At 43.9% G+C, this 22,372-nt stretch overlaps 1 protein-coding gene across 2 annotated transcripts in view; it reads right to left on the bottom strand.

The window, feature by feature from the left end:
• Positions 1–22,372, bottom strand: part of Rab3gap2 (RAB3 GTPase activating non-catalytic protein subunit 2) — a 78,518-nt gene that overhangs the window by 1,882 nt on the left and 54,264 nt on the right. The window contains exons 20-32 of one of the 2 annotated variants that reach the window (XM_034513106.2): positions 21,490–21,703; positions 20,520–20,617; positions 19,578–19,683; positions 17,427–17,587; positions 16,387–16,615; positions 13,389–13,562; positions 13,184–13,290; positions 9,790–9,856; positions 8,758–8,828; positions 5,974–6,009; positions 4,650–4,724; positions 4,077–4,295; positions 318–407 (exon numbers count right to left, since the gene is read on the bottom strand). In XM_034513106.2, the coding sequence (XP_034368997.1) occupies positions 318–407; positions 4,077–4,295; positions 4,650–4,724; positions 5,974–6,009; positions 8,758–8,828; positions 9,790–9,856; positions 13,184–13,290; positions 13,389–13,562; positions 16,387–16,615; positions 17,427–17,587; positions 19,578–19,683; positions 20,520–20,617; positions 21,490–21,703 (1,647 nt within the window). The remainder of the gene's footprint in view (positions 1–317; positions 408–4,076; positions 4,296–4,649; positions 4,725–5,973; positions 6,010–8,757; positions 8,829–9,789; positions 9,857–13,183; positions 13,291–13,388; positions 13,563–16,386; positions 16,616–17,426; positions 17,588–19,577; positions 19,684–20,519; positions 20,618–21,489; positions 21,704–22,372) is intronic. The other variant, XM_034513107.2, reaches the window with a different exon arrangement.

Below are 22,372 nucleotides of genomic sequence, written 5' to 3'. Positions count from 1 at the left end.
ATTAAAATTATTTTTAATTTTTAACGTGTGTGTGCATGCATTCATGTGCACACATGTGCACACATGCCACAGCATGAATGTGGAAGACTCAGTTCTCTCCTCTACCAGGAGATGGAATTAAGGTCACTATATGTCTTCACATGCCAAGCAGTCCTACTGGCTCGAAAATGGTTTTGCTATCAATAAAGGAACACACACCAGGGAAACTAGCTCCTGGGAATCATATGAAGAAGTGGCCATCTTTTTAAAGGACAGCTATATTTCTCCTTTGCTATTTCTTCCTAAGAAACAAGAACAAAATCCAGTAACTAACTTACCTGTTGTCTTACTGAAATAAAGTTTGGATCCATTTCCCCACTTGGTAATAACTGGATTGAAGTTAAATCCTTAAAAAATGCATTCTTTCCCTAAAGAGAAAGAGAGAAAAACAAAAACACCCTGGTGAGTAGAGATTAAGGGAGAATAAGGGAGATTTCTAAAGCTGATCACCTTATGAGTAACTCGTGGTTGACTTGAACTTTTTCCTTAAATAGGAAGATGCCAGCATTCTATTTGTCATCTAGCATGGTGACCACTATCCAGTGTGTGACCAGCAGCCTTTAAGATGGTCCCCACTCATCTAGTATTTGAGCCCCATGTTATTCTTCCCCTGAATTGTGGGCTGTTGGCTGCCAGCAAGTGTAGACAGACAGGTGACAGCAAGTGACATTCCAGACTGGGTTCCAAAGAACTGTGGTTCTGCTTGGGGTGCTCTTGTTTGCCCCCTCTAAGAGGATGCAGTGGTCAGGTGAGCAACCCTACAGACAGTTACATGGGTTAGATCATATTGCCCAATCCAGCTGAGTCTTCAGCTGACACTTCCATGAAGCAACTCCACCACAGTCTCATGGGATCCTTTATGCCAAAGGCAGGTAAGAAAGTCAGATTCCTGACCCATAAGGCCTGAAAAAAATGAACCAGGCATGGTGAATCATGTCTGTAATCTCAGGGGAGGTAAGAGGATCTTGAGTTCAAAGGCTATTTAAGTGACACCAAAAATTACGAAGGTCTGTGGATCTAGCTCAATGATAGGAATTACTATCTTGTGCAAGGCTAAAATCTAAAATTGCAAGTGTTAGTTGTTTGCAGACACTAAGTCTTTTGGGATAATTGGCTAAGCAGTAGTAGATCACTGGAACAATTAGTATGTATTCTGAATCCTTAAAAACTTGTACTTGTCATGCAGAGCAGAGCAGGCTGGGTAGATGCTCACTGGGTAAGAGCACTTGCTGAACAAGCATACATACTTGAATTCAAATCCTCAGCACTTACAGAAAAAGCTGGAATGGCCTTCTCAGGCAGTGAAGAGAAGAGCTAAGATGGGAGGATGACACCCACTGTCCTCTGGCCTCCATACTCCTCCAACACAAAAACCAATCAAACAACAGGGTGTCAGGTTTCCCTCAGTAGGAGATGGACTGAGAGAGCACCGAGGCCGGACACTGGCTACACTTTACCTTGAATTATCTTTCATCTATGAACAAGCCATCCCAGATAGAGAGTATCTACATAGTGAAGCCTGTGATTCTAAGTAACGCCTAGTGCCACGTAGGGTAAAACTATACACCACTGGCTTCAGACATAGGTCAACCTTTGCCCAGGCTGCAGGTAGTTCTGGGTAGCAGAGACCTGCAGGTGGTGTCTACCTCCAGGATGCTGGGAGTAAAGGCATGCAACACCATGCCAAACCTACTATTTCTTAAGTGTCTTTTACAATTTCAAATGAAAGATAAACTAATTCCAACTCAATATTTATTAATGTTGTCTCAATGAGAAAGTCTGTCATCAGCGTCCCATCATTGCTTTTCTTTTGAAGGTTAGCTGCCAGGGTAGCTGCCGTCTATTTATTCCTTTTTGTCCTATGTAGGTTAGATGCAGTCTCTACTGCTATGTTGTACATAAACAATCATACACTGCCCTAAACACCTGTAATCTAAATGTTAAATATTATTGATTAAAAATCTCTCAGCTGGGCAGTGGCGATGCACACCTTTCATCCCACCAGACTGGCAGAGGCAGGTCGATCTCTAAGTTCCAGGACAGCTAGGGCTACACAGAGATATCCTGTCTTGAAAAATCAGCCAAAGCCAAAAACCAAAAATAACAAAACAAAATAAACTAAACACCACCACTAACTACAATGGCCCCTCCCCAACTCTCTGTCAGCCTCTGGTTAGAGACAGAGAGAGAGAGAGAACCCTGGGCACACAGCATACTAAGCAAGGGCTCTACCACTAAACTGTATCCCCAGGCCCCAAATTTCTTAAAATATATACATTACTGCTGCTTATGTAGACTACCAAACCAAGCATGTCTAAGATCATCCTAAATAAGCTTTCTATAGATGGCCTGCCGGGTCCCAAGCTTGAGAACAGATGGGCTGTAACCCCTTCCTTCAGGCTCTGTAACCCCTTCAAGCTCTGCTGGCTTTGCAGTCAATGCTCTGAGGTGGACTCCTCAGAGCCTTTAGTGTATCACCCTCTCGGCCACGGCCTCCCCAGCTCCTGACTGAGCCTTTCTCACATTCCATATGCTATGTACACTGTGGCCATGCACCTTTCCTTGAACATCTTGATTACAAATGCACCAGACTTTTACTGTGCTCTTGCTTTGTGAGAGGCAAACACACAGGAACAACAAAGAGGTGTGGTGAGTTTCAGGGACACAGCCAAGGGCTTGAAGAGGGTGCTTGAGTGATAACAAAACAAACCTAGACACTGGCCACACAAAATAGTTGTCTATGAAAAGCAGACTATACCAGCGAGGACCATGACGGGACGTGTGACTGAGGGACGGCAGGTGGGGCAGGGAAGGCTGTGGGCAGTCCGTCCCGGCTCACTGTTTTATGTTATGGGCAGAACTTCCTTACAATAGTAGAACAGACACACTGAGGGCTGTGAATGTTAAGTAAAGCTGCTGAACACACACCATGCCCTGGACACCCTCTTTTGAGAAGCGGTTTTCCACAGGGAGACGCTTTCTCTGCTCCTACAGAGACCCGAGGGGAAGCCTGTCTTGAGAAAAGTGATATCACACTTGACCTTAGCCAAAGGCTGAGCCTGAGAAGGGATACTCTCACTTTCTTATGAGCTGAAGCTGCATCCTCCAACTCTGTAAAGCTGAAATTCTTATTTCCTGTTAACCCTGTATCTCAGGGCACCTGAAAAAGGAAGCACTTACTAAGCTACCAAATGATACAGAGCCTTTCTGTAGACCACCAAGTGTGAAGCTGAGTTTACAAGGAGCTACAAAATGTGAGGCAGGAAACCAATCTGTTTGGGGAGATGGCTCCTTCAGTGTTGGGCCTTGAGAGCAATGGAGACAGGATGGTAGGAAGGGGTCTGCTGGACGATGCAAGCGGGGAAGACAGTGATGGAGAGCCATGTTCAGGTGGGATAGTTTTGGTTCTCCAGACAGGGTCTCAGCTCAGGATGGCCTGGAATGAGCTAAGTAGCCCATGCTGGCCTTGAACACAATACCTCCAGCTTCTGCCTCCTAGGTGCTATGGTTACAGGCACACAGCACCATGCCAGCTACAGCTCAGAGTGAGTGAACAGATGGGGCTGGGGTACAGTTCACCTCCAGGTTTCTAGTGTGCACGAGCACACAAACAGGCATTATGTCAAGCACTCAAGCCACAGAACTATGGAAAGCAAATTAAGTCAGGGCAGGATGGGGTGAGGGTATGTTTTAGATGTTATAGCTACGAGCTCCTTAGGGCATTAAAGTTAAGCATACTCATCAAACTGTACAAGTAAGTCCTGCCTACACATACACAAGAGGAAGCAAGCAGGTCTGTCTATCTGTCTAAGGAGAACATGCAGAATGACAAGGACCGATGGCAGAGGGCAAAGCCTCAAAGCACACTGTGAGGAAAGTAAAAGAACGGAGCTAGGTCAGGGGACATGGGACCTGGAGCCTCTCAGAGATCACCCCTACAAACCACTAAAAACCAAACACGTACAAGTCAGTAAGAAACCCATGAGCCTGTTAACCAGCAACTCCAAACCAGCTCCAGAACCCTCTGGGGAACTCACCTTGCTGTCAAAAAGGGCAAGTGGCTTCACACTCTTCAGAGAAAAGCACATGGATGCATACAGGATGGAGCACAGGATGGAATGGTGCTCCACCAGTGGGTAGTGGATAGGCCTCTGCTCCAGCGCCAGCTCCACAATAGAGATGGGACCTTCCACGGACAGCCAGGCATCCTCAGTGTCCAGGACTGGCACCTGGATTTCATCCCTGCTAATGTCAGCCTGACAGGGTGACAATGGAAGTCTGTGTCAGGAGTCAGAGGCAAAGAGCTGCAACATCCCACAGTGTAAACCTAAAGTCTGCATCCCCATTTACAACCGAGAAACCACAAAGTATAATTTAGAGAGACAGAGAAAGTCAAAACCTACAGATGAATATGATATATAATCCACCAAAAGTCATTTCTTAAACTGAATGGATTTCAGAATGTCTAATATCTAAAGAGACACTCAGACTGAGAAAGGGTGTGGGAAGAGTTTTGTGTGCACAGGTGTGTGTGTGGTCTCACTGCAGAGCCCTGGCTGGCCTTCATTACAGGCCTGCTTCACCACATGGCTAGCATACACTTCTTTTACCTCCAGTGACGTCTGAAGAAGGTCCAGGCAGGAGCCGAGGAAGGATGTCAGTGCCGTGTCGCTCATCCCTACATCCTGTTTTCAGAAAGGAACACAACGACCCTGCATCAGAACTGCTGTGCTACAGAAAGGAGGGTGCAGCATGTCCATTTGCCTGACTTCCTACACTGAATACAATCTGCAGCCATTACATCTTAAAATTCCTGCTAGTAGGTTTGGTAGTATCAGTTTGATATCAGTGTTTAGTATGTTATCAGTATTATTGCTATCAATCTTAAAAGCCAATGTTCTGGGGTGAGGGTGTGGCTCAGTGGCTGGGGTATCCTCAGCATATAAAAGACTCTGGATTCCATCTCCAAGGGCAAGAGGGGAGATAGTAACATTTCGTGTCTGTGCACTATAAAGACAGACTTTTCATCCTGCCAGAGTGTTTGCCAGCCAGCTAACCATGGAATACGGTAAGGTGTACACATGAGACTCAACCAGGAAAGGTCTTAGTTACCAGCCTGGGCTGCTGGTTTTATGGTATCTTGAAGGCACTGAACTGGATTCTCTGAATAAAACTAGAATCTCCCATTTGACAACCAAATACTAGATTCAAATTTTTTGGCAAGAAATAGTTTCCAATGACCCTTAACAGGCCAGTGTGAAGGCCACTGCATCTCTGTATCGTCTTTTTAAAGCCAACAAGCAAGCAATTATTCACTTCCTCAAAGTACATAATACAAAGTGTGTGTGTGTGTGTGTGTGTGTGTGTGTGTGCATGCACACACTCATGAGTACTTAGCTCCAGTCACACAACCTTAGTCTGAAGGACATAGGAGAAATCTTCGGTTGTGGTGACTGAGAAGGTCTTTAACAGTTATATGTATGTGTCTCAACACTTACTGAGGTATTTCAGAAGAACAAGAAGTCCCAGTTTGAGGACAGTAACACTGCTGAGCAGCAGCCTCAGTGTCTGTGAGTCAGTCAGTCTCAGTGGAGGTGAGCTGCAGTTAGGTGGAGAGCCTGCCTGCAGGGAAGGCCAGGCATCTCTACTGTGAGGGGCTGGAGGCAGGCAGACCAAGGCGGAAACACAACATGCTGCTTCCCATCAGAAGCCAAGGCTAACTGAGCTGGAGGAATGTCACAGACTAGTTGCTGTCTAGTCCTAGTTGGGGACACTGACAGTGGCTGAAGACCACAACTACTTCCTTAATGTGGCACTCTCTTCCTGTTCCTTGTTATCTCCAGATTGATCACCTCAACTGTAAAAACCAAAGTTCACCCCTCCAGTACGACACTATGTAGATAGAGTATAGGTCTGACAATGGGGCTCACTCACCCTTCGGCACAACCTATCCTTTGGAGATTTCCCAACCTAAAACAGACAGAAAATGTAATATTTAGCAATTTAAACTAAAAGGCATTAGAATGGTACAGGAAATAAAAAGCAACCAGAATTGCAGATATAAACACACATACCAGAAATTAATGATTAGCTGGCTACTCAAATATTATATCACAAAAATATCATGCTGAGCTCTTGAATAATTATTTTCCAAAAATAACTCTTGGGCTGGAGAGACACCCCAGCAGTTAAGAGCACTGTAGCTCTTGCAGAAGACCCAGGTTCAATTCCCTGCACCCACACATCCAGGGCTTCAACAGGCTTGTACATGGTACACATGCATACACATAGGCAAAAATATTCATATACATAAAGTGAAATAAATAATACTTCTAATAAAAAAATCCTTCCTCCCCTGGTAAATTGTATGTTTTGAACCAATAAGAAAAGTCCCCACAGGTGTGGTAGAGCAGTACATAGCTGAACTCCCAGCCCGCCAGAGTAGAGGAAAAGTGACCTTGAATTTTAAAGTTCAAGGCTAGCCAGTGAGGCCCTGTCAGACAGAGAGAAAGGGGTGGGGGAGGCTGAAAGATGACAAGACAGTCAGACAGAAGAACAGAAGGAAGGCAGACAGGCAACAAAAGCTTGGTAAAACTCAGCTCTCCGTTTGTATATACAAGTAGCTGTGTTGTCCAAAAATTCCTAGTAAAGAACACCTATGAATTCTGTTTGTTGGTACAAACATAATAGTTTTAAGTGGTTACAAACGAAAACAGCAGAACAGATAAGAATTATACTGCAAGCAAACAAAGATGTCCTTGACCAGTGAACACTTATGAAAGCATGACTATTTATGTCTACAGGCTAAATGGGAGGTGGAAGCTCTCCCTTAGGAAATGACCTGATAGCTCACAGAGGACAGTGGAGCTGAGACTGAAAAACCTTACTCATTACCTGAGATTAACTCCTGTAACAGACTTTGGACAGCAGGCTCAGTCCAGGCCAACTCTATGACATTCCACAATGCTGACAGAATTCCTGAGCATGCAATTTCTCTACTAAAAACTGCCCAATGTCTTCAATATTGAGTAGCAGACTTTACTGAATGAACCTTTACCACACATGCTAAGAAAACTCTGTGCTAAGTAGGTTACGAACCAGAAAACCCCAAACCACTGCCTGTAAAAATTTCTTCATGCTCAACTTCTTTTCCCTAGAGCTATGTCCCTGTTCACATGACATGATTTTTAAGTCTCTAAATCCAGAAAGCTATCAGGCTAGCAAGAGAAACAGAAAGTGATCATTTTCTTAATGCAGTGTTCTCTTCTGCTGGTGTATCTCCCGATAGGCCACCTCATATATAAAGGGAAGAAGCAAACGTGTAGAATGACTTAGGTCAGTGCAACAGAATAAACGACTCCTAGCCCCGTTGGAGCATGTGTCAAGGAGATAGCCACGGTGGTTACTGGGTAAAGGATAAGAGCGTTAAGATTTTGTAGTCAAGGGGTGGGGGGTAAAAAAAAAGATTTTGTAGTCAGGCTTAGTGGTGTGCACCTGTAATTGAGTATGAGACAGGAGAATTGCTAAGCATTCAAAAACTAAAAATAGAAAAGGGACTGCCTGGCCACCAGAGGTAAATTCCTATTGCTGCAGACACCACATACTTAAGATACAGGGCCTGGTTAGAACTGACCTGGAAAGCACCCTGTCTGTGGACAGTTTTCAAGACACCAGAAGGTGCCAACTGATGAACCACAATAACGACCAGAATGGCATGATAACCCTGAGGGGGCATTAGTGGCACACAGACCTTGGGTCTCTAATTGGACTTAAGGACCACTCAACAAGAGGGAAATCATTCTGATACTAGAAACTCAGCCAACTGCCTGGAGCACCTACACTGATACATTACTAATCTCACATAATCCCCAGGTACATTCTAAATGTTATTCTTGTACTCGAAGATAAGTTAGTTCTCACTCCTCATCCAGAGATCATCACAGAAAACCACAATGAATGAAAATGCAGAGCCCAGTCCTAACTGATACATCTCCAGCACAACTCAGTCAGCCAAGGCTCAGAGATCACTGCACAGGAGAGGACAGTAAGAGTCTAAGGGCCAGGGAAACAGGGAGTCTGCTGTGAGATGAAGCATCACCAACACTACTGTCTGAACATGAGCTGAACAAGGACGGCACAACAGATGTGCTGATGTGGAAGAGGGAAAGCTCACGGGGCCTCAACCACAGCCAGGGACGGAGGGCAACTAAGGCTGCTGAGTGTGGGAAACGGTCTTCCCTAGGAGACACATTAACTGATTATCCAGTACCAACTAACTGATCAGTCCTGAAAACATACCTACAATAATAACATTATATGGACTGTGCAGGGTTGTATTTATAAGTTTAGGAGCATATGTGCATGTATGTAATAATAATGACAGAAAAAGTGGTCATGAACTTTAAAGAGAGCAAGGTGGGGGTGTATATAGGAGAAGCTGGAGGAAAGGAAGGAAGGGGATTAATGATGTCATTATATTATAATCTCATATATATACACACACATATACTTTTAATTATATATTTTCATGATATACATATGTAATTTTAAGATGTTACTCCTGGGACGTACATTTAACTAAGCAGGAGCAAAACATGGTATCAACTGACAACCCAGACACAGACTACCAACACATGCTAGTGTGAGCAGTCTTTCAATATCAAGAAATGAAGGGAACTAAGTTAAGAAATCATTATGTAAAAATTAAAACTACCTCACCTTATCCATTAAGTAGGTAGCAGCAGAAAACCTTTTCACCAAGAACGTATTCCACATCATCAACGCGATACCTACACAGCAAATGAATGAGCCGTGAATAGAACACAGCTTCGTCAGACACAGAACTCTGCCCGAAGCTTGGCAAACTACATGGACTCTGTATATTATTTCTTGCATCTTATGCAGAATTTTCATTTTAAACAAAAGGGTAAGGAAACAGAAGAGTATACTTATAAACAATAAGTATAAAATCCGTATCACAAGTAACAAGGAAAAACGAACACCCTCACCATCACACAGCCTCCAGAACAGCTTAGGATACTTGTGTGCTTGGTTGCTGTGCTGAGGGTGGAACACAGGGTCTCGCACATGCTCACAAGGCTCGGCTACTGTCTAGCACTCCTGGCTCTCCAGCTCTGGTGAGGGTATGAGACAGATGAAGCACACACTGCCTGGGACAGTGATTTGGGAAAACCTCTTGGGAAGTGTCTGTTGACACTGTACCTACTGGTTCCCCAGCATATCTTGGAAATTCACAACAAAAGACATGCATGAACTGTTGAGAACAGCTTAATTCTTATGCAAACTATTAAAATAACATATTAAAAAGCTGTCAAGGTAGCCAGATATAATGGCTCATGCCTGTAATGCGAGCCTTAGGGGGGGTTAAGGCAAGAAAAAAAGAAGTTCAAGGGTGGCCTGGGCAACATGAGACTGCAGGAAAACAAAAACAAAGCAAAACAAAACAAAAGGACAAAAAACAAAACAAAAAACCACTTACCCCCTGCACCCAAAGTACTTTAAAACATTAAAAATACTTAAGATAAACCCTCAAGTAAGCAAGTAACAATAGCCATGCTTTTCTCCACATAGAAGAGAGCTGGCAGTCAGTAGCAGCTCCATAGTCCCAGAAGGAGGTGAGTACAAGGGTTCTTTGCACACAGTAAGGCACAGTGATGTTGGGAGAGGATGGGAGTTGACAACTCCCATGCTATTATGGCCGGGGCTCCTGAGTCAATACCTGCTACTCACCATTTTGAACATGTGGATTAAGAATGTGCTTCAAGTGTTCTATGGATCTAGCCAAAAATCGAGCTTCCTTAGAGAGAAGAGAGAGAGAGAGAAGACAAAGGTTATTTCATATCAATGGAAACCTTTTTTTTTTAAAGATTGATTCTATGTTTCTGTGGCAAGTGCACACCGTGTAAGGAGGCCTGTGAAGGGTAGAGGAGCACATCAAACACTCTGAAGCAAGAGTCGCAGGCTTTTGAGCATCCTGCCTAGTGTGCTGGAGTCAAGTCCTCTGAGGAACACCAAGTAACCTTAACCACTGAGCCATCTCTCTAGCCCCAACTGGAGACTTCTTACTAAATTTGTCCATAAGCCTATTTAAGAATTTGGCAAAGGAACTGGAAAGATGGTTCAGTGGTTAAGAGCACTTGTTGCTCTTGCATACGACCCACATGGTGGCCTACAGTTATCTATAATCCAAGTTTTAGGGGATCCAACACCCTCTTTCATTCTCCAAGGGCACCAGGCATGTATACAATCCACATACGTACATGAAGGCAAAGCACTCACATATATGAAGGAAGAGGAGGAAAAGGAGAGAAGGAGTTAGAGGAGGAAGAGGAGGAGGAGGAGGAGGAAAAGGAAGAGGACCAGCAGTAGTAGCAGCTGCTGCTGGGTGGCGGTGGCACATATTTTTAATCCCAGCACTCAGAGGGCAGAGGCAGGTGGATCTCTGTGGGTTTGAGGCCAGCCTGGTCTACATAGTGAGTTCCATGACAGTCAATGTTGCATAGTAAGACTCTGTCTCAAAAAACAAGCAAATAAGCAAACCAGAAGGGACTGACAGAAGCAGAAGGATCATGACCTCCAGACTACGTGGGTTCCAGGCTAAGCTATAAAGTTAAACCCTGACTCAAACAAATAAGAAGAGGGAGAGGGGGAAGTAAATGAAAGAAACTCTGTGAATCAGGTAAGAAGAAAACTTTTGATAAGATAACTTCAATCATCTCATTATCTAATTAATGATTAATTTCTAGACGAACCCAGATCATGCTGACAGGGAGATTCGAGCTCCCGAGGTCTATCTACTATACAATTCCTCTCTTCAGGCAATACTTGAATTTCACGGGTATGAAACCTGAATTCCCGTTGCAAACAGTCATGCAGCAGATGTGGAGCATCTACCATGCACCAAACCTACGTAATACTGCTCTGAACAAAACAGACCCAGACCTTTGCCTTCACTGAGCATAGAGTCTAGTGAGGGAGCTAGACAATAAATAAGAAAGCAAGCATATCAGACAGTGTCAGAAGTAAATGGTAAGAAGAAAAGGATTAGAGCGAGGGAACAGGAAACACCGGAGGGAAGCCTCGGAAGCTATCTGTGTAACCACCAAGGCTGACATTCTCCAATCCAATGGCATGTGATGCTCACAGAATCCCCCAGATGTTTGCTAACACCTTTTGAAGCCTCCCTATCACTACTGTTACCACACGTGTTGATACTGGACATTCTCCAGGGATAATTCAATTTAAAATTAAAGGAAGGGGGGCTGGAGAGATGGCTCAGAGGCTAAGAGCAATGGCTGTTCTTCCAGAGGTCCAGAGTTCAATTCCCAGCAACCACATGGTGGCTCACAACCATCTGTAATGAGATCTAGTGCCCTCTTCTGGACTGTGGGCAGAATGCTGTATACACAATAAATCCTTAAAAAAGTAAAATTAAATTAAAGGTAAGAGTGTGTGTGTGTGTGTGTGTGTGTGTGTGTGTGTGCGCGTGCATGTGTGTTCGTGTCTGTGTTGGGATGGGGTGTGATGTGTGAAGTAGATGAGTAGTTAAAAAGAAAAACTACACAAACAAGACAGAGACATTATTCAATCCTTCCACTACAACAGAAGCCAAGGCACTAACAGGAACACTGGGTATTAAGCATGCCACTTTCTCTACTGCTTCCAGATGACTACTCCTGTGGGGTGTTTGGGTGTCCTGCCTAGGGAGACAGTGAGACAAAGGGCTCTGGGACCTTCCCAAAGAGCAAACCAGCTATGTGCTATGAGTAGGATGGCTGTAAGGCTGTAAGGAATGGGAACAGGTCATGAAGGTGCTCATGCCGACTCCGAGAGCCAGAACCAAATGTGGTACTGCTTGCTTCCTCTTTCTTTTAAGACAGTACTGTACTGTTACCAGTGTAGTCTTGAACATAGGTCCTCTCCTCCCTTGAAGATGTGTGCTTTGCCCTTGTCTTCAGTGAACTGTAAAGTTTTTATTTCCTCCTGCATTTCTGCATGAAATGGCACAACCCAACAGCATTTGTCACCTTGGTAAAAGTCAGAGTAAAGGTCCTAATGCCAGCCTAGGGTCTGATGGCTGGTTCTAGTTTGTCTATGTTTACTACAGGTCTTGTATTTAGATCAGAGCAATAACCCAGAAACAGCCCTACTGTGTACATGGCTAACTCTTGTTCAAGGTTAGTCTTGCTGGAGTCTCAACTCTGTTAAGGCCGCACTTCCCACACTAGCAGGATCATGATCTTCCTGTGGGCACCCTGGTCTGGAAGTGCCCTATGGCATGGCCCCAAGCAGGCTTTGGATCCCAATTGAATGGCTGACCTACCACTAGTCACCAAACCTATTATCCCACCACCCATTCACTTAAGGAAAGCATCCATCCTTCAGGTTGACACCAAGATGAAACAAGATACAAAAGCATCTTGTAGACGTTTCCTTTGCCACCTCCTTTACTTACAGCTCCTTCATAAGTATTCTTGTAAATGGCTCCCCTAGAATCCAAAGTCTTTCTTTGAGGACCTTATATCAGGCTGCATTCTCATATAACAATCTCATATTCTTCCTCCCTCCTCATAAAGGCTTTTTAATATGTAACAATACTGAATACTAAGAAGAATACACTAGTAGAGTGATCTAAACAATAGACTTGCCTTTGTTAAACCAACCAAACACTGACACCACGACGAGAATCCTGTCCATGTCCCCCGTCACCCTCTCTGAGTCCCACACGCGGAGTGTCAGGGAAAAAGGAATGGTGGAGCTGGAATGAGGATATCATTTCTAAAGTCTGAATAAATTATCCACAGGCGGGTAAGAAAACCACACTTAATTACACAGCTGGCCACTGTGCTTCACACCACTTACAACTCAGTAAGGCCTCAGTTCAAGGCCAGTAAGGGCGACTTAACTACACCCTGTCTCCAGGAAGTAAATGTGAAGGGGCTGGGGATATCGTTCAGTGTTGGGAGTCCTTGCCTAGCAAACATGAAGCCATCCATAGGTTCAATATTGAGTGTACACACACACACACACACACACACACACACCCAAGAGAGAGCAATGTGCTCCAGGACAAGCCTGGTCATGCACAGGCATGCAGGCGTACTCAGCAGATGGAGACTTTTACCTCTGGGTCTTTGTTCCACTGAACCACATACTCCCAGCAGCAATGTGCATGCAGTACGTCAAGCTCAAGGCTACAAGGGAACTGCTCATAGGCGAGGTGGAGTAAGTCTGGAAGACACAAGAGGATAACAGCATCCTTTTGGTAACAAGAACTCAGCCGTGTCACTCCACCCTGAATTCCATAGTGCTCATTATTCGGGTGTCACCTGGTACGGCTCCTAGGTCTATCTCCACCTCTGACACCTCAGGGAGACTTCGGGCAATACCTTCTCTGGGTTCGTCTGGATTTTCTACATCTCTTTCTTTGTTGGCACATTTCAACAGTTCAGGGCTGAGGTCCTGTTTAAATATCCACTTGGCTACACTGTCTGCAATACCACCTACAGGTTTGAGACAAGAAAGAAAATGAAATCTGGTAAAATATGAGCAGCAACATGCCAAATGGAGCCAAATACAGAACATGGGCACAGATACTCCCTTAGGTACACATACACACAGCATACTCACTTCTGACCTGAACCTGAGATGCCAAAAAGCCGTGAGACTTAAAGCACCTGAATACCGATCATTCAACTTGAGAGGGTAAGCAAGACAGCTGATATTGGGGGCACCCTTCTACACTGAGAAAATCTCAAGGAAACATAAATGGACATATATCAGTCCTATATACTACATACTTGCCAGGTCCATAAATTCAAAATGTATCACACCAGACACAGATGGAGGAATTACTACTGTTTTAAAGGTTTCTTTTGTGCTTTGTTTGAGAAAGGGTCTTGCATCAGGCTTGACTGAAAGAAACCATCAAATTGAGGATGAGTGACCTTGAGCTTGTGCTGCTGCTGCTACTGGTTCTACCTCTGGAGTAAGGGAGGAAGTGTGTGCTGCCACACTCAGCTCATTACTGCTGGCAATTTAGCCTACCACTGTGCAAGCAGACAATCATTCTACCACAGGAACTAAGGCCTCCCTCAAGTCATTTTATTCTAATTTAAAATAATGCATGTGTTTGTATACATGTATTGCACATGCATATATCAGCGGAGGATGCTGGGTTTCCTGCTTTGTAACTCTGCCTGATTCACTTGAAACAGGGTCTCACTGAACCTGGAGCGAAGATGGCAGCACTCCAGTCTGCCCTCAGTATCTCCTACAGCTGTGGGTAGAGTGCGCATAGACACACTTAGCTTTTATGTGGTTCAAAGATCTGAACTGGGACTTCATGCTTGGCAGCAAGCAGTCTTACCCACTGAATCACTGCCCCAGTGACCTCCCACCCACCCCATATTATATCTAATATACAACTAACTTCACTGTGTTATAAAACATCGATGAGTAAAATTTAGTCATAATTTACCTGTTTTACTCATCAAGAGGGTACAAACATTTGTATGAGCTGAAAATACTCAAGGTATCTGGAAAATTCTGTTTATTACCTAAAACAAACAGTACATTTAAAAATAAACACTAGCTTTTCCCACCATTCCTGTCTTTGGGGTGGAGGGGTGGGGCAGACATTTAGTATCACTATGTTGCTCACCAGGGCTTGTTTGAAATTTATTAGTTCAAGTGTTCATCCCCCACCTGCTTTCAGAATAGTTGAGACTAACATGTGCCACCATGCCTGGCTTACCTCTTATTTCAAAGAGTTTCCCATAAAAATAATGCATCATAGTAAACTCACCTTGTCTGTGAAAATGACACGAACAGGGTGCTGGGAAATCAGACTTCATGTCTGGCTTCTAAATGACCTTGTATCTGTTTCTCTATAGTATGCCCCTGACTATACTTTTTGAGTTAATATAAAAATAGTGAACCCCAACATTCTTTAGGTGACAACATGGGATACAGCAAATTTATGATATGAAAAACTGTTACCAATCTTATAAAGAATGAGAAAGCAACTTAAATAAAAATCTATAAGCACAGGGCTGGAGAGATGGCTCAGTGTTGAGTCAGTGTTACCCAACCATGAGGCCTGGAGTACACAGCTTGTTTCCCTTGTAACAAGCCAGGATCCTAGACAACCTCGGAAGACCATCTTTGAGTTGCAGACACAGAAGGATCCCTGGCTCTTGCTGGTCTCCAACTTAGCCTAGAAAGTTTGAGCCCTAGGCTTGGAAAGAGACCCTGACCCAAAGAAACAGAAGGAGACTGACTACGGACATGTGACACCCTCTTCTGTCCTCTATGTATGCACACAAAGTCAATGTACCTGCATGCACATGCGCGCGCGTGTGCGCGCACACACACACACACACACACTATTAAATCATGAAAAGCTATGAGCACTTGAATATATAAATCTAGAACTGTCATTCTGGTATCGAGTGGTTCCTAGGGCCTCTGCTACGAAGGATGAACACTCAGGGAGAAATGAAAATGAAGGCTCTGATGCCCCTGAACCACAATGCTGTGGCTGGCAGAAAGTCATGTGTCAGTGAAGGGGACGATGGCTCGTGATCTTGTTTACCTGTGAGAAGCACGCAGTTGCTCTCACAGGAGTAGATGTTGGAGAGCCAGGAACAGAGGCTGGGGAGAGAGTGGCCAGCAAGAAGGGTGGAGAGAGGATAGCACCAGGCACTAGGGTGCATTGGGTCTACAGCACAAAATAGAATCCTCACAGCTAATTGTACATTCAAAAAAGAACCGCAGAGGATTTGACACAGAGCAATAACAAACATCTGTGTAATAAATCTGAGCTAATAATGCATAAATTAAAATATCACTCTATGTCTCACAATGTGTATGACTACTATGTGGCAATCAAACATGAAACATACTTAAGGAAAATTTAAAAACACAAAACGGGGAAGAAAGCACAAGGGATGAAGTGGTTAGCTCTGGAGATCAGGAGGGAGAAGAGAACGCTGGTTGGGAATGGTTTTCTGGATGGCTACTCGGATCGACTTTGAAATACAAACATTTAAGTGTCCAGGAGAGAGGTAAGATGGGAGAAGAATGGACTCAGGTCTAAGGATGGGAGTCTCTGTAGACATTTTATTTACTGAAAACCTAGAATTTGTCTAATATTAATTAAAAAACACACCTATGTTTCTAGCACTTGGCTAAGGCAGGAAGACTATGAGTTCAAAGCAAGACCCGGCTACACTGTCCTAGCCTGTGTGAAGAGAAGAGAAGAGAAGAGAAGAGAAGAGAAGAGAAGAGAAGAACTGAGTGCATATTCAGTGAGCTTCGGCTTACCTTTTCCCCCTTCTAACAGTTTCTTAACAGAAAGCCTTGGAAGTGGCTCTGTCTGTGGAGATGATGCTTTGGCAGCTGGAGGGCTTGCTTTGCTATGCAGCAGAGTCTGGAGTATGAGGCAGTCCTCCAGCTGTCTCAGCAGGAGCTTCCAGTACTCGGTGTCCAGAGAAAGGGCTTCCCAGGAGTCCGTGAGGGCTTCTGCATCAGCATCCAAAGCCATCTGGGAAAACTGAGAGGCGATATCCTGCTCACACCCTGGGTAGCATGTTTGGTTTCATTGCTGTGCTTGAGATCGAACTCATGGCCTTACCTATCTATGCTGGGCAAGTGCTCTTCTGAGCCATAGCCCCAGCCACCTGGCAGACTCTGGATCAGTATCAACTTACAGCAATAGAGAACTAATTCTGTAGATTCAAAACTTGACTGGACGAGACTGCAGACTCAGGACAGTTACGAGAGGTCAGCCTAGTGGCCATAAGTCAAGCTCAGCCATGTGCACCTTAGAGTCTCTGGCCTCAGAGACTTGGTACTGACAGAAAGTACCAGCTAATGCTGTCACTGCACACATCTCAATCTGGTAGTCACATTTACCCCATAACCTTCAGGACTCACTGTGTTTATAGTAAACCACTAGAGACCCATCTAGGTGTTAGCCTAACAGCTCATTAGGAGAAACTACTTGACCTAACATGAAATGTAAGAAAAGCAAACTTCTTAATGTGAATGAAGCCTTGGGAGAAGACAGGAAACCCCACACAGCAAATTCGGTAGAAAGCGCTGGTCTGTCTAACTGAGTGCTGGGTCTGGAGGAGGATGTAGACAATCATTGGCTGCAGAACCTGAATAAACCTAAGAGGCAGTCCAGTCTGACCTGACCCCGTAGTGAGGAACGTATCACTGCCCATTACCAGCTACTTCAAACTCCTCACACATTCCAGCTCCAGGCTTCAGGACACTGCAAGCTACCCACCCCAAAGTGGAAAACCAGACATCAGCCAATGGAACCGATATTGCGCGAAGCTGCATGGCTGCCCACTTACTTTCTTATCTGTAGCACTGCTGGACATCTGTGCAGCAACGGAATGCCCAACGTGTGCAGACAACAGGGCAGCTCCATTGTTCTCTGACTGAATGCAGGCCATGCGCATTTGCTGCCACCAAGGGGACACAGACTGAGAATCCCATGTCTCATCGATGGCCACTACAGAGACAAGAAAAAAAGCAAATGGTAAAATCTTACCCTGTCAATATAGGTGTGTACTATCCATGCCCCATCCTTTAGGCTTAAACTACACCCCTTACAGATGTCCCTACATATGTCTAAATGCACTGGAGAATTAATGCTGTGTGTTAGCTAGGGTTCTGTCAACCTGACACAAACTTCAGGCATCTGCTCGCAAAGAGCCTCCATTAACAAAACGCCTCCTTATGGAGGCTGCCCTGTGCATCTTTGTGACGATGACTGGATGTGGGAGGACCCGGCACACCGTGGGTGGGCTACCCCAGCTGGTGACCTGGAGTGTATAAAGCAAGCTACACTCCTCCAGTCTCCGTTTCAGCTTCTGCCTCTAGGTTCATCAACCTCCTCAGTGACAGATTGTTACCTGGAAGCAATGAAAACGCTAAGACACTGCAATTGATTTTATTCAGAACATTTTCTTCATTTCTTTATACTGTTAGTCATGCTGTTTCTGAGTCAAAACCAAATTCTTCCCCCCCCCTCGAGACAGGAAGTCTCAGAAACGTAGGTGTTTGCTGTGGGATGATGTCATGTTGTGGATCCCTTGGTAACCAGGTGAGGTTTTTGCTTTTTTTGTTTGTTTGTTTTGTTTTGTTTTTTTGAGACAGGGTTTCTCTGTGTAGCCCTAGCTGGCCTGGAACTCACTCTGTAGACCAGGCTGGTCTCGAACTCAGAAATCCGCCTGCCTCTGCCTCCCAAGTGCTGGGATTAAAGGTGTGTGCCACCACTGCCCGGCTTCAATACCAAATTCTTATTTGAAGTATCTTCATCATTATGAAAAAAGAATGTTGGGAATGGGAATATACATATATATTTAACTTCTAAAAAAATTGCCACTTACTTTATGCGTGTGGGTTTTTGTCTATCTGTATGTCTGTGTATACATGTGAGTCGGATGCTTGTAGAGGCCACAAGAAGGCAATGGACCCTGAGAACTTGAGTTACAGACAACTGTGAGCCACTATGTGGGTGCTGGGAATTGAACCTGGCTTTTCTAGAAGAGCAATGAGTGCTCTTAATCGCTGAGCCACTCCTTCTACCAAAATAGGCAAAATATTATTTCTACCAAAGACTATTCTCTGGTGACATTATACCTTCTGACAGCTGAATTTCAGTGTCTCATATTAAAACACTGCAAATGCACAGCAAGCTTTCAACTACTGCATGTGTTTATGTGCAGGTGTTCATTTTCATGTGCTCATGTGCAGGTGTTCATGTGCATGTGCTCATGTGCATGTGTTCATTTGCATGTGCTCATGTGCAGGTGTTCATTTTCTTGTGCTCATGTGCATGTGCTCATGCGCAGGTGCTCATTTGCATGTGCTCATGCACAGGTGTTCATGCGCAGGTGTTCATTTGCATGTGCTCATGTGCATGTGTTCATGTGCAGGTGCTCATTTGCATGTGCTCATGTGCAGGTATTCATGTGCATGTGCTCACATGCAGGTGTTCATGTGCAGGTGTTCATTTTCATGTGCTCATGTGCATGTGTTTATGCGCAGGTGTTCATTTGCATGTGCTCATGCACAGGTGTTCATGCATAGGTGTTCATTTTCATGTGCTCGTGTGCAAGTGCTCATTTGTATGTGCTCATGTGCAGGTGTTCATTTTCATGTGCTCATGTGCAGGTGTTCATGTGCATGTGTTTATGTGCAGGTGTTCATTTGCATGTGCTCATGTGCAGGTGCTCATGTGCATGTGTTCATTTGCATGTGCTCATGCACAGGTGTTCATGTGCTCATGAACATTTCAGGTATTCACAGGGCCAAGGATGCAAACCAGGGCCTTGAGTATTCAAAGGATCTACCTCCTAGCTGCACACCCCACCGAAGTGGACTCCATACTAAAGCCTTTTTTGTCTTTGTGTGGTATTTCAAACATTACATTCTGTTTCTGAGCATCACAGTGAAAACCCTGATGAATCTGGCCCAAAAATGCACTGGTCTCCTACCTTTCATCTTGCTCAGTAGAGATAGCATGGTATGAAGACAGCAGACAGACTGTGGTTTGTCCAAAATATCTTTTTCCTTTGAAAGCCAAACACTTAGGAGCAGAGACTGAAATAAAAACAAATCTTTCTCAGCCTAAGTAGTATTTAATGTAGGGAAGATCCCATAGTTTCTCCCAGTGCACATGTGTGAATGATGCCGCTGTTGTCTAGCTGGGTGCTTGGTCTATCATGTAATTTGGGAATTACGCTGAGGTAAAGTGTATACCTAAGTGTCTCAACACCTGCTGGGTACCTGAATCCCACCCCTTCTCCCTCTTAGGCTGCACAATCTAAGGCACAGTTAGGAGAACATTGCCAGGAAGAACAACACTGAGACATTTGCTGTAGAGCAAAAGCAGCAGCTGCAAGTTCTGATAGGAGACAGGGGGAGGAGCTATCTTGGTCTTGCTTTTGCCAAAGACACGGGGATGTGGAGGTGGGAAATGAGTATGAATTATCAGATTCCCATTCTAAAATCCCAAATGTGCTCTGGAAAACGTATTTTAAATGAAGCCATGTTGGTGAGCATGAAAGCCTTTCTACAACATCTCTAAGATTTGTAAAACAATAGATAATTCTGAGATGCTGGGACTTGAAAAGCATGGATGTGTAAAGATTCCATCCTTGAGTATTTAAGTTGGAAAATGTTGACACTGTTTTTTAAGAGATCTCATTCTAATGTAACAACTGATGATCAGAGCCTACTGTAAATGTATTCACCTGTTACAGTCTATATTTATCTGAGCCCAGAAATTTATAAGAAAATAAAAAACATTTTGATATGGCAATTGCAATTTCCTTTGATCATTTCAGGTTTTTTAATGTATGTTCTTTACACATTAATGTTTTAAAACTTAACACTTCTCTGTGACCTTTGCAAAGGATTCAGTAACAAAACCGCACCAGTAACTGCTGAGGGCTAAGTCCAGCAGACTCCAGAGTGTGACACATATCTTCAGTGGAGCTTTCTCCATGCAAACACTTCCAAAAAAAGAAACTGCCTAGCAAAACAAACAAACAAACAAACAAACAAACATGTTACTGAGGACAAATATTCATATAACAAATCTCACTGATTATAAACTGGAATTCCAGAGGGGCAGGACAGTATGAAATAAAAGAATTTTTATGGTTATTGTTTGAGAGGGATTCTTTCTATATATATCCCTGGCTGTCCTGGAACTCACTACGTAGACTAGGCCAGCCTCAAATTCACAAAGACCCACCTGTCTCTGCTTCCTGAATGCTGGGACTAAAAGTTTCCACACTCGAATAAAAAGAATTTAATGTCTAAATTTGACTTAAGAGATCAGAAGGCAAATCAATCCCTTAAAACTGCTGTGCGCATGTGCATGCGTGCGTGCATGCGTGTAGTATGTGTATATGCACAGATGGAGGTCAGAGGTCAACGCAGGATGTCCTCCTCAAATGTTTCCATCTTATTTTTTTAAAAAATAGATCACTCACTGAATCTAGAGTTCCCCAGTTAGGCAAAGACTAGCTGACCACAGAGCCCCAGGGATTCCCGTATCTCTGTCTACCCAGTGCTAGGATTAGAGGCAGATGCCATCATGCCTGGCTTTTTACACAGATGCTGTGATTTCAGACTATGGTCCCCAGGTTTGCATGGCAAGCACTTTACTGAATGTGCCATTTCTCTAGCCCTAACACTCTTATTAGAAGGCTTATTAATACAATTAAACTTGTATGACACGGAGTGTGGACACCAAGAATGCATCACTGACCAAAAAAGAATATGTACATTAAATTTTTGGTCACTGAATTTCAAAAAAGCAGGCACTGAATTGCTGTATGCTTCTGTGGACTTCTGTGGATGAAGGGCGTTCGGGACAGATTACAGGGCTTTACGTACCTAGAGCCACATACTCCTCTTCTCCGATCTTCCTTATGCTCAGTGCATCCTTCTCATATTCTAGATATTCGAGGAAGGTCTTTACAGGCAGCACTCCGTCTGCATCCTCAGAAAACCGGACAGTGGCTTTGGTGTTCTCCTGCCTGTATTTCTCTAGTAAGGTCCGGAGCTTCAGGAGCTCCTTGTCATCCAACCTCAGCAACACAGCCAGGTCCTGCGAGTAAGAGAAGGCCTTGTCTCTCTGTGGTTCTGCTACAGATGCTAGCCGCTCACTAACAGAACTGAGATTCTAGGCTGATGAGCAATGATGGCTTTTAAAATTAGTATGAAACATGACAGATAATGTACTGTTTCTTATGTTAGTTTTAAATAACATTTCATGAATATGATGCTATGTAAGTAAACTAAACTTGAAAACTATATACACTACTAACAGTGCCATTTTATCAAGTCTCTTTAGAGTAATATATACTTTTCTAAAAGTTGGGCCCTAATAAATACATACTACATAGCAGAAAAAGATTCATAAAGGATATCAGTGTAACCCTCTGAAACTATAAGCAGGCCCCAAGTAAATCTTTCTTTTATAAGAGTTCCCTTGTTACGTTGTCTCTTCACAGCAATAGGACAGTGAATGACATCACCTTAAAAAATGTCAAGAAAAACCAAAGGAGCCTAAAACAGTAAAGATGAGTTGACAATGGGATTTAATATTTTTTATATTCTTACAAAATATACAGTAATATAAATTAAGCAGCAAGGGATAGAAAGGAGGCCTGAGAGAGAAAATATGCCTTTAAGTTCTTAAAAACAAAACACCCACCCCGAACCTTTAATTTTCTTATTGAGTAAGAAACCTTAAAAGTTAAAAATACTCATGGAG

This window comes from Arvicanthis niloticus, chromosome 10 (assembly GCF_011762505.2).
Source record: "Arvicanthis niloticus isolate mArvNil1 chromosome 10, mArvNil1.pat.X, whole genome shotgun sequence".
NCBI classification, from domain to species: Eukaryota; Metazoa; Chordata; class Mammalia; order Rodentia; family Muridae; genus Arvicanthis; species Arvicanthis niloticus.
Note: the sequence above shows the minus strand (reverse complement) of the source record. Positions and strands in the feature narration are given on the sequence as shown.